The sequence below is a fragment of the Canis lupus genome, chromosome 6 (assembly GCF_048164855.1).
Source record: "Canis lupus baileyi chromosome 6, mCanLup2.hap1, whole genome shotgun sequence".
NCBI classification, from domain to species: domain Eukaryota; kingdom Metazoa; phylum Chordata; class Mammalia; order Carnivora; family Canidae; genus Canis; species Canis lupus.
Window position 1 is genome coordinate 80,653,404 of NC_132843.1, and position 12,354 is coordinate 80,665,757.

At 37.1% G+C, this 12,354-nt stretch overlaps 1 protein-coding gene across 9 annotated transcripts in view; it reads right to left on the bottom strand.

Moving 5' to 3' along the window:
- Window positions 1–12,354, bottom strand: part of KDM5B (lysine demethylase 5B) — a 90,109-nt gene that overhangs the window by 52,777 nt on the left and 24,978 nt on the right. For 8 of the 9 annotated variants that reach the window (XR_012033385.1, XM_072831445.1, XM_072831441.1 and 5 more), the window contains exons 2-4: window positions 6,163–6,240; window positions 3,640–3,762; window positions 2,445–2,615 (exon numbers count right to left, since the gene is read on the bottom strand). Coding sequence is in view for 8 of the 9 variants with exons in the window: in XM_072831445.1 (XP_072687546.1) it covers window positions 2,445–2,615; window positions 3,640–3,762; window positions 6,163–6,240 (372 nt within the window). In the remaining variant the exon portion in view is untranslated. Of the gene's footprint in view, window positions 1–2,444; window positions 2,616–3,639; window positions 3,763–6,162; window positions 6,241–8,637; window positions 8,684–12,354 lie in introns of those variants that run through there. The other variant, XM_072831450.1, reaches the window with a different exon arrangement.

A 12,354-nucleotide genomic window follows, 5' to 3' on the forward strand; every position in this document is an offset into this window, starting at 1 on the left:
ATGTTTGGGACCATAAAGTAGATGTAGCCTTCTCATGTTAGTTCTTTCACTTAGTGATATGCATTAAGACTCCTCTCCTTGTCTTATCATGACTTGAAATCACTATCCCTTTTGTTTTTACATTTCTTTTCTTTTTAATTTTTTTTTTAAATTTATTTATGGTAGTCATACAGAGAGAGAAAGAGAGGCAGAGACACAGGCAGAGGGAGAAGCAGGCTCCATGCACCGGGAGCCTGATGTGGGATTCGATCCAGGGTCTCCAGGATCGCGCCCTGGGCCAAAGGCAGGCGCTAAACCGCTGCGCCTCCCAGGGATCCCCGATCTCTTTTCTTTTTAATGCTGAATAATATTTCACTGTCTGGATATGCCACAGTTCATTTATCCATTTACCTGATGAAGGACAGCTTGGTTGCACTCATGTCTTGGCAATTAAGAGTAATAAAGTGGCTAAAAACATCCTTGTGCAGGTTTTGAGTGGACATAAGTTTTCAATTCCTTTCAGTAAATACTAAGGAACATGACTACTGAACTGTACGGTAACACAGTATGTTTAGTTTTCTAAGAAATGGTCAAGTGTCTTCAGAGTAAGCTGTGTCATTTTGCATTCCTGCCAGCAATGAATGAAAACTTCTATTGTCCTTACCAGCCTTTATGTTGTCAGTGTTCTGAATTTGGCCATTTTAATAGGTGTGTGGCAGCATCACGTGTTCCTCTCTTTTAAAATATATCTATTCCATTTATCCTTTCTCTAAGAATGATTTTCAAAAATGGGCTAAAAATTAAGTACAAAAAATGGCCATCACAGTATAATAAATATAACATTCAACAACAGGGGAAATCAAAGTCTGGCTATAAACACAGAATGCCAGAGTCATTCAACTATAGAACTGCAAAAATATTCAAGGACATGGCAAATACTCATGATATATTAAGCAGGGGAAAGGCAGGATAGAATACTGTAAATGAAGAATACAATTCCAGTGTGTGCATATATGCGTAAAAACAGCCTTGAAAGAAAAAACAGGTTGAGAGGATTACGAGTGATTTTACTTTCATCACACTTTGTTTTTAAGCTTTCTGCAATGAATACCTTTCAGTGCCTAGAACATACTTAGTACAGAGTGGGTCCCTCAATAAATATTTATCTGTCTTGTAAATGTAATGTTTGTAAAAGGCATCTTTTTTTAAAGGCATCTTTAAATACCTATTCATTTCAGACTACAATTGAGTAAGTGCTTATATGCTTTTCAACTATGAAACTTACACTACACCTAAGAATATGTATTTTTTTTTTCAATGTTGCAAACCATAAAGCAGGTAGACTCTTTCCTCTTATTGTGGCTTCCACACTGAAACAGAAAAGTTAATAAGGAGAAAATCTACTGTAGGCAACTCTATATAGATGTGACTTTATGGAAGCATAAAGGTTCCACATACAATGTTCTAAATAATTTCATCCCTGGGTTCATTAAACATTCACACATGTATATTTTAAAAATGAAAACTTTCTGAATATTAGATTGGTCATGCCCTTCTAGGTTGAAAAGAAAGCTCCCCTGGAATCAAGAAGGGAGAAAGGGAAGAAAATTGCAATGCTATAAAAATCTATAGGATTTGAGCATTACAGATGCTATCTCTATAATATGAAAACAGACTTCTGATTAGTAGTTTGCCCTCTCGAAACTATGTTATTATCTTTCTACTTCTCCATAACACAGTAACAATTCTTAAAATTATAGGGCTCAGGGCTCTTGCCTTAGAATAACTCAAAGGGTGTAAACCGATTATGACATTATTCTTTCCAGCAGGGTCTTGAAATAAGATTTTATAATACATTTTAATTACGACGAAAGTTATTTGAATAAATTGGCAAATACCATCTAAGAAAACAAACATGGCTACACAGGAACTATTAGAAGAGGGATCCATTAGCTATACAGCATTAAGTCCCCTACCTTTTACCCACATCAGCATTCTATCTGAAAATCTCAGAGATCTCAGCAGGCAAGAGAAAAGGTAGCCAAGTTATTTCACAGGTGGTACTTTCATGTGACAACGAGGAATATGCTCTCCAAAGTATGTGAAGGCAAAAGTACAACCCATAACAAGATAATAATCAACTTGTCATTAGGAAGACACAGCGTTAATGAAGTTAAATACAGACTTTGGCTTCTGACAGCAAAAGGCTATTTCCTCCACAATCTTTTTTTTTTTTTTTTTTTTTTTTTTTTTTTTTTTTTTTTTCCACAATCTTATTCATTCCAAAAACCCACTCTAATATGGCTGTTCTCAAAACAAAACAGAAACATAGGAGGAAAAATTCACAATATGAAGTCTTCTCAACGATGCTCTCCACACAGAATTAGGCCTCTTCATTCACCCTGAAAGACAATATACAAATAAGCTGTGCAATAAAACAGGTTAAGATTGGCATCAATACTTACCCTCAAACTGTCTCCTGACAGGAACAAGTTGTAGGGATTGAGGATGCGTTCATAATGCCCTCTGATATGGGAGCCCACAGCTTTGCCAGGAGCAAATCCCATCTTGGTGGCAATTTTGGTCCATTTTCTATCCTTGCAAACAACTGCAAATCCACCTTCTTCTGCAACTAACTGTTAATAGCAAAAGAAATCAGAAACACCTGTACAGAAATCACTTCTAACTCCTTCTTACCTAGGTATGACTCCAAGAACAAAATGTTCTTGGCTATGGTTATTTTTAAAAACACATTTTCCAAGTCAAAAGAAAATATACTTGCACTACTAATTTCAACCTAGAAAATTAAAAGATTGCTTTTAACAATATAGTCCATAAACATTTTGTACCCCCAAAAGCTACTTCTCAGTTCCCCAGAGCAGTCAAGATTTTCTGGGAGGACGAACAGATCAATAACTAAATCTCTAATAATGAATGAGCCCTAGTACTTTGTCCAACTCAGTGGTCCTCAAAAATCTCCATAAACTGGGATGCCTGGGTGGTTCACTGAGTGAGTGGTTGAGCGTCTGCTTTCTTTTTCTTTCTTTCTTTCTTTTTTTTTTTTTTTTTGAGTGTCTGCTTTCAGCTCAGGATGTGATCCTGGGTCCTGGGATCAAGTCCCACATCGGGCTCCCCACAGGGAGCCTGCTTCTCCCTCTCTGTGTCTCTCTCTCATGAATAAATAAAATCTTTAAAAAGAAAAAAACTGCATAATAAGCCAAGGGAGTGGGAGAGATGGCACCATTTTGGGGTAAAGAATGTAGGTTTTTTCAAAAAAAAAAAAAAAAAAAAAAAAAAGAATGTAGGTTTTACACTGAAGTAAACCTGAAAACCTGAATTTCAAGTACTGAATTATGACTCAGCCTTTAGCGCTGGTCAATTTTCTTCTTGAGCCCCATTTGCTTGAACTGTAATAAAACAGAAAGGAGTATCCTACAGAAACATTGTTAAGTTTTAAAATGACACACACAAAAGGTGGCAGCAAAATATTTCACAAGGTGAGGCTTTCAGATCGGACAAGTAGAGCCCGAACATCACTAAAATGAATAGAGAATTTCATTTTACATATTTCAAACAATACGTTTCTCCATAAGGTGAAGAAGATCAAATTCAGGCTGGCAGAAAGATACTAAATGAGGGAGATGGCCATTAGCCTCTTACCTTATTGAGCTGAAACAAGTCCAAGATCTTCCTCTCCACATGTGGAATTTTCAGAGTACTTCCCTGTAATTCCCAGTACTTTGCAATCTGATCCAAGAAATTCAGCTTTACTCGAGTTTGGGCCTAAATGACAAAGAAATGAATTTTAATCGCATTTAGCTTCTTTTAAAACTCCTGTGTATTACCTATGTGTGTGGTATTTTCACTCTTAATATAGTTAAGTGAGGCGCACCTGGGTGGAACAGTCAGTTGAGCATCTGACTTCCTTTCAGCTCAGCTCACAATCTCATGGTCGTAAGATCACGCCCCACATGAGGCTCTGTGCTCAAAGTGCAAAGTCTGAGATTCTCTCTCCCTCTGCCCCTCCCACATATGCTCTGTTTCTCTCTCTAAAATAAATCTTTAAAAAGAAAAAAAGAAAACCTAAGTGAAATAGCACTTCTTTATTTTTTGAAAAGATTTTATCTATTATCTGAGAGACAGAGAGAGCAAGAGCACAAGCAGGGGGAGCAGCAGGAGAGGGAGAAGCAGGCTCCTAAAAAGGGAGCCCCATGTGGGGCTAGATCCCAGGACTCTGGGACCATGACCCGAACCAAAGGCAGATGCTTAACTGGAATGAGGCACCCAGGCGCCCCATGAAATATCACTTCTGAATTCAATACAGAAACTACCAAAAAATATATATACAAAATAAAGCTGGTTAAATAATTATTTAATTCAGCCCCTACTATGTCTCAAGCAAAAAGTTAAGCACTTAATAAGCCTTCCCTTAAGTAGCATTCTGAAAAGCACTTTCACTTACTCCTATATTTTGTTATTGGTTAAAATTATATAGCAAGTAATGGTCTTTTGGTCTTTTTACAATCGAGGTAATTTTAAAGGTCTATTCTTTTCAAGTACAAGTTTTCTTATTTTCTCAAACACAAATCCTTTTTTTTTTATTTTCTAAAGATTTTGACAGAGAGAGAGAGAGAGAGAGAGAGAGAAAGAGAGCGCACAAGCAGGGGGAAAGGCAGAGAGAGAGGGAGAAGCAGACTCCCTGCTGAGCAGGGAACCTGATGTGGGGCTCGATCTCAGGACCCTGAGATCATGACCTAAGGTGAAGGCAGATGATTAATCAACTGAGCCACCAGGTCACCCTCTCAAACACAAATCCAAAATCAGATTTACAACAGAGATTCCATATCAATTTTAATGAGTCCTGACAAGATAACAGAAAACCAGAGGAAACTTTCTTAATTAATTGTATTCATTTAACAAATTATTACTGTTGTCTGTAAGTTATTAAAATTTTTTCTGTCATTTTTCTTTCCTCTCCTTGAAAATTAAAGTCTGATAGTTTTAGGAGTTTTATCTTGCTCAAGAGCAAAATTGAGATGAATGTTCAAATGTTCCCAAAGGAACTAAGGTACTAAGTACAAAGGAACAAAGGTACTAAGACCTCAAAGTTAGTACCCATTTCCTATCTTTTAAGCTCATGTTGAAAATATAGACACTAGATGCTACTACCACCAGTGTTCACAGAATGCCAGTGAACGTATATTCCATTTAAGTTAAAAATGTTTTTTTTATAGAAAAGCGTGATTCAATATGAAAGGTTTTCAAAATGTTAACGTAAACACTACTTCTAGATTATTAATACTTAAGCCTTCTTCACTCCATACTTTAGGATTTCAGTAGCAAACAGATTGAAGAAACATCTCTTCTCTAGAGAATACCCAAGTATTCCTCACTCCTCCTTAAGAAATTAAATTTTAGGGGATCCCTGGATGGCTCAGCAGTTTGGTGCCTGCCTTCGGCTCAGGGCAAGATCCTGGGGTCCCGGGATCGGGTCCCACATCAGGCTTCCTGCGTGGAGCCTGCTTCTCCTCTGTGTCTCTGCTTCTCTCTCTGTGTGTGTCTCTCATTAATAAATAAATAAACTCTTAAAAAAAAAAGAAATTAAATTATGTTATTAAATCTAAGTGAAGATGTGTATTTGGAAAAAAATTAGAGTTGGAAATTCCTTTCCATTAGATAGTCTCAAAGTACATTCCCTTCAAAATCTAAATTCTTGGGCAGCCCCAGTGGCTTAGCAGTTTAGCGCCACCTTCAGCCCAGGGTATGATCCTGGAGACCCGGGATCAAGTCCCACATCAGGCTCCCAGCATGGAGCCTGCTTCTACCTCTGCCTGTCTGTCTGTCTGTCTCTCTCAAATAAATAAATAAATAAATAAATAAATAAATAAATAAATAAATAAATAAATAAATCAATCTTAAATCTGATTTCTTGTGGTTGTCATCTAATTTAAAAGGATTTAAATGAATTAAGAGGCCAAAAGTGATTGACAAAAAGTGTTTTCAATGAAATCTGGCTTGCTACAAAAAGGCCTTTTTGTCATTTTCATAGCAAATTTGTTTTACCGTGATTATCAATTATTGGCTGTATTTTAGCTTCACTAAAACCAGTAGATTTGTGACAGAGATTCTTTGAAGAAAGTCCCTCTACAATACAGTCCACCAGAACAACAGTTAAGATATTACCTCCAATTCATTCAGCCTCTGGATACGAGGGGTAAAATGAAGTTTGTCAACATCACATGCAAATGGTGGCTGCCAATCCTAGGGGACAAGCAAAGGCTTTGATTAGATGAATTTATAATTCTGAAATTATAAAAATTCTGTTAAAACCCCAGCTTAGTAAAACACATTATCTCTAACCAGTCATATAAAATAGAAGATGGGTAGTAGTTTCTCAAACTCTTTTCCACCAGAATAGCAGAATATGTACGATTACCCTACCCCATATAAATGATGCATCCCGTGCACACCCCTCTTCAACCCTTCCAAATGAATGTTACTGAACTGCAAGCTGTTGAAATTTACCTGACTTTGAAGTTTTTATTTTTAGTAATATCTACACCCAATGTAGGGCTCAAACTCATGACCCCAAAATCAAGAGTCACACACTCTCCTGACTGAGCCACCCAGGTGCCCCGAAAAACCAAACTTTGAAAGAGATTTTGATTCCTCTATACACAGAAGTAATCTTTTTACAAAATAGCTAAAACATCAAATCATCCAACAACTATATTTATGTATATATATAAAACCTCCTAGTTACCTTAACTTTTATTATAAAATTGAGGATAAGTTGGGGAACAGGGTGGTGGAGACTGCCATTCAAAAACTAATTTTAGGGCAGCCCGGGTGGCTCAGCGGTTAGCGCCACCTTCAGCCCAGGGCATGATCCTGGAGACCTGAGATCGAGTCCCGCATCGGGCTCCCTGCATGGAGCCTGTTTCTCCCTCTGCCTGTGTCTCTGTCTCTCTCTCTCTCTCTCCTTGTGTCTCTCATGAATAAATAAATGAATAAAATCTTTAAAAAAAAAAACAAACCTAATTTTAAAGAATCATCCTGGGGCACCTGGGTGGCTCAGTGGTTGAGCATCTGCCTTTGGCCCAAGTCATGATCCTGGGATCCCAGGATCAAGTCCCACATCCCTCTGCCTATGTCTCTGCGTCTCTCTCTCTCTCTCTCTCTCTCTCTCATGACTAAATAAAATCTTTTCAAAAAACTTTTTTAGGGACGCCTGGGTGGCTCAGCAGTCGAGTGTCTGCCTTCAGCCCAGGGCATGACCCTGGGGTCCTGGGATCGAGTCCCACATCGGGCTCCTGCATGGAGCCTGCTTCTCCCTCTACCTGTGTCTCTGCCTCTCTCTCTCTCTCTCTCTCTGTCATGAATAACAAATTTTAAATAAAAAAAATTTTTTTAAAGAATCATCCTCAACATATCTAGATTCTTAGAACTATCATGAGGAAATAATCAGACAAGGAAAGTATATATGCCACCTGTGAGTAGAGAAAACTGCAAACAACTTAAGTGTCCACAATGGGAGAATAAAGGATAACTTTTAAAAAGTATTGCAATATTATGTTAGAAAGATATTACTGGTATTATAACACTGAATATTATACAGCATTTTAAATTTCTAGACTTACAAAGAACTCCTACCAATAAGAAAACACAGAAAAATGGGCAGATTGTGTAGTAGTTAGCAAGAAAAAATGGCCAGCTGTAAAAAGACTGGTGTCCAAGTTCACTTAAAATTCAAGAAATACACAAGATCCCCTTGTTTTTACCTATCAGGTTCGCAAAGATTTAAACTATATACACCATCAGCATTAGGAGTATGTGAGGACCCTGATGATTAGTAAGCTGTTTTCAGAGGTGGGTTAGAAAGCATCAGATTTTTAAAGGCCTACTGACTCTAGAGATCCCTGGGTGAGAATTTACAAATATTTGTCACCACTCACAACACCAAGATACAGACACACAAAAGGAAATTCACTGCAGAGTTGTTTTAACCTAAAACCTTAATATTGGGGCACCTGGCTGACTCAGGAGGGTGGAACATGAAGCTCTTGATGTCGGGATTTAAGTTTGAGCCCCACACTGGATGTAGAGGTTACTTTAAAAAAAAAATAAAATCTTGGGATCCCTGGGTGGCGCAGCAGTTTAGCACCTGCCTTTGGCCCAGGGCGCGATCCTGGAGACCCGGGATCGAATCCCACGTCAGGCTCCCGGTGCATGGAGCCTGCTTCTCCCTCTGCCTATGTCTCTGCCTCTCTCTCTCTCTCTCTCTCTCTGTGTGACTATCATAAATAAATTTTAAAAAAATTAATTAAAAAAATAAAATCTTAAAAAGAAAAAAAAATTATTACTATCAATGGAGAGTAAAGGTAAATAAATGTTGACATATCAATAAATAAAACACTTTGCAGCTGTAATAAAGAAAAAAAGATCTACAGTTTCTAAACACAGAAAGATAGCCAACATTTTATGAGTAAAAAAAACCCAAAACATGTAAAATGGCGCCAACAATATGACATACATATAAATTTTAAAGACTTTCAATAGGAGGGGTGAAAAGGTTACTGTTATTTCAAATCTGTATTATTAGACTTTTTATTACTATTGATTGCCTTTAGTTTAAAAGTAAAACAAGGTCTGGGGCACCTGGCTGGCTCAGTCCATGTAGCATGTAATTCTTGAGGTTTGGGGTCATTAGTTCAGGCCTCACGCTGGGTGTAGAGCTTACTTGGAGAAAAAAAAAAAAAAAAGTAAAACAAGGTTTTGTTTTAGTGATTGGGAGACTTCAGCAAAAATGCCCACCACCAATGCCTGATAAACTATTGTTAAAAAGATTACATCTACCACAATTTATTTTTAAAAGGAAAAAAAAGGCAGATTACAAATTGGTACGAAGCTATTTACTATTATACCAAAAAGAAAGAAAAAAATGGCAGCACTACCTGTTTAAGAAGGCCATTACAGATAAGGCCGTCAAGTATTTTAATGCTGTCACATTGCTGCTTCCACAAAGACTATGGCTCCTGCTTCAATGTCAGTTGTCAGTTAAAGAAATATTACACTTAGTTCATCAACTTAAAAATACTATCTACTCCATCCTCGATCAGAAAAATTAAAGTAATTTGCTTTTGTTTAGTTTGATAACTAAAGATAAGGAAAGCAATTTGTTTTAATTATACAGAACACAACAATGTAGTAGAAGAAAATCACATTGCTCAACACTATCACAGGCTAAATAAGAAGATTTTATATTGCTCAGAGCTTTGCTCTCTAATAGTTCATAAAAGCTATAAGCTTTCTGAAATGAATTGATCTGGGTTGAAGGTTAGACCAAAAACATCTCAAAGATACTACGTAAGAAGATACAAGTAAATGATTAACATACTGTCCACATGGCCTGAGAATTTTATAAACTAAGACTTATGGTTAATATATGACATTCCCTGATTAATCAAATAGGCCTTTTTCTTTTCTAAACAGGCCTTCTAATCCCAAAACACAATGATAGAAAACTTAATTTCTTTTTTTTTAAGATTTTATTTATTTATTCATGAGAGACACATAGAGGCAGGGACACAGGTGGAGGGAGAAGCAGGCTCCACGCAGGGAGCCCGATGCAGGACTCGATCCTGGGACCCTGGGATCACACCCTGAGCCAAGACAGACGCTCAACCACTGAGCCCCCAAGGAATTAATTTCACCTTATGTATACGTTAAAAGTTATATATTACAGTGAACTGTGTGTCTTTGTATGTATGTGTGTATATGTATCATGGAACATATGCTTATTTTATACTGAGGCTTTTTCAAATAAAATTAATCCCAAAAACAAAGCACCAAGAGAAAAACAGTACAAATCTATCACTAAGGAAGTTCACACAGTGGGCATAATATGTTAAAAACTAAAAATTTTGCAGAGGAGACCACTCCATTGAATACAGATTGCTGAAAACTGTCACCTCTTCTGGTTACAAAGAAAGAGGGAAAATGGGATAAATGTCATTTAGTTTCAAGACTTTCATTATCAGCTGCAAAGCTTTACTCTAATAAAAGAATTACATATTATTTTCAATGCTCACTGAAATATTAGGATTAAGATATCCTTGGCTGAGTCTGGCCTTGATGCAATGTAACTTTTACACTGGGGGCAGGGTGGGGGTAGGTGGAGAAGCTATTAAAGAAGGGAAGAGACTATTAAATAACAGTGTGATAATTCTGGGTTTGACACTTAAGTATCTAAAGGGGATATCATATAATCTAACCAAAACTTTTAACTTCTAACAATAAAACGGTTCATAAATCATTTTTCTAACATAAAACAGCATTTCCATACTAAATAGGTGTTGTTAGAGTTCATAGATTACAAGGCATCCCATGTAAATTCCCCGCTAAGATCCACTCACTTTTAAAACTTTAAAATGGCTTTTACTTTAAGCCTTCATTTTGAAAGGCTTATTATTTATTATTATTTAACTATTATTTAAAAGTTCAATTATTTTCCTAAGCACTAAAAAATATATTCCTTGAGAAGGCAATTAAGTAGAAAGTTGAAGCTTCAAAAATCCTCAGAGACCTGGGAAACATCAAGCAAACATTTTCGTTAGTCCCAGCACTGAGCAACAACTTACAGCACATTTAACTGAGAGAAGTGGGCGACAAAATTGACCTGTGGGAGAATAACTTTCAGAAGATGCTAAGGATTTTTCAAAAACTCCATGAAAATTCACTCTGTAAATGATCCACAATGAGTATCCACATATCAGAATATTGTCTTAATCTTTCTATTACAGGGAAGCTATCACCATTTTGAGATCTAGTAATCAGAAAATGAGAATGTACATTCTCATAAAGGCTACTCCAAAAACGGATTCTCTGACTCCAGCAGACAAAACTAATTTTTAAAAATCAATGTCAAAAGCTCATTCTGGTTAGTCTATAAAGAATAACATTAACTAAGGACCAATGTATTTTTTAATTGCATGCTCTATTAAAGCCAATCATCATAGAATAAATGCACTCAAAGGACCTTTAATCCAATGTAGCAGAGCTAAACTCTGTGTTTTAATCCAGCGTTTTAACAGTTTCTAGGTTATCAACACGTTAATACAAAACTATAGTGGCAAAATTTTAAGGAACTAAACAAAGCATTTATCTTAGTGTTTTAAGGCAAGTCAGAAAAATTTTCAGTTGAGCATGCCAAGACTTATCGACCTGAATAAGGTTTTGTTTTGTTTTGTTTTTTTAAAGACTGTATTTATTTATTCATGAGAGACAGAGAGGCAGAGACACAGGCAGAGGGAAAAGCAGACCCCAGGAGTCTGAGGTGGGACTTGATCCCAGGCCTCCAGGATCAGGTCCTGGGCTGAAGGCGGTGCTAAACTGCTGAGCCACGGGGGCTGCCCTGAATAAAGTTTTTTTAATGACTTATTTATTGAGGGGGAGGGGTGGAAGCAGGGCAGAAGGAGGGAGACAGAGAATCCCAAGCAGGCTCCACATGCAGCACAGAGCCTGACACACACCAGACTCAATCCAATGACTCTGAGATCCATGACCCAAGCAGAAATCCAGAGTCAGACGTGTAACCAACTGAGCCACCCAAGCGCCCCTCAATCTTAATAAAGATTTGACTAATACACACGTGAAGTACAATATAAAAGACTACTCTTCCATCAAGTTAATGGTTTTTATGTCTGTATGACGACACCTACCAAACCTAAAGGCAGAACTAGGCACACCATAATCATTATAACTCCCCCTCTATAAATTAAGACAAGCAGAGTCTCTCAATGGAATCCAATGACCACTCCCTGACAGATGTCTACCAGGAAAGTTCCAGAATACAAAGGACTTCAGTGTCTTCCAAACAAAAATAAGTTAGATAATGTTAACTTCTCTCTTTCTTCTTACGTCCCTCAGGGTAGGCTTGGCAACAAGCAGCTTGATTAGCCACTCATTTGCCCAAAGTCTATTTAAGATCTCCCATCCTTAATGAGCCACTAGTTTAAGAAAAACAAAAACCACTGAGGATTTTCTTCTTAGACTTTAGAATCATACTTTCATTCCTTAAATCAGAGGTTCTTAAACTGTATAGAAGTGGGTGTATGAGGATATTGGGAACAGTCCATATTCGGGCTCCTCTCACCAGGGTTTCAAAGGGGTAAGGGGTCTGTAACCTTAAAAAAAAAAATACATGTTAAAGTCTTCAGACAGGTCCTGGCATTTACAAAGTAAATGGTCAAAAATATTAGTTATCGGGAAAGGTTTATGTTGCAAAGTTTTAGTTCCCAGGAAGCCTAATGCAACCTTGTTTTGTTTTATGATTGGTTATGTTTAATACAATGGTTTCAATTCTCTAATCTCCAT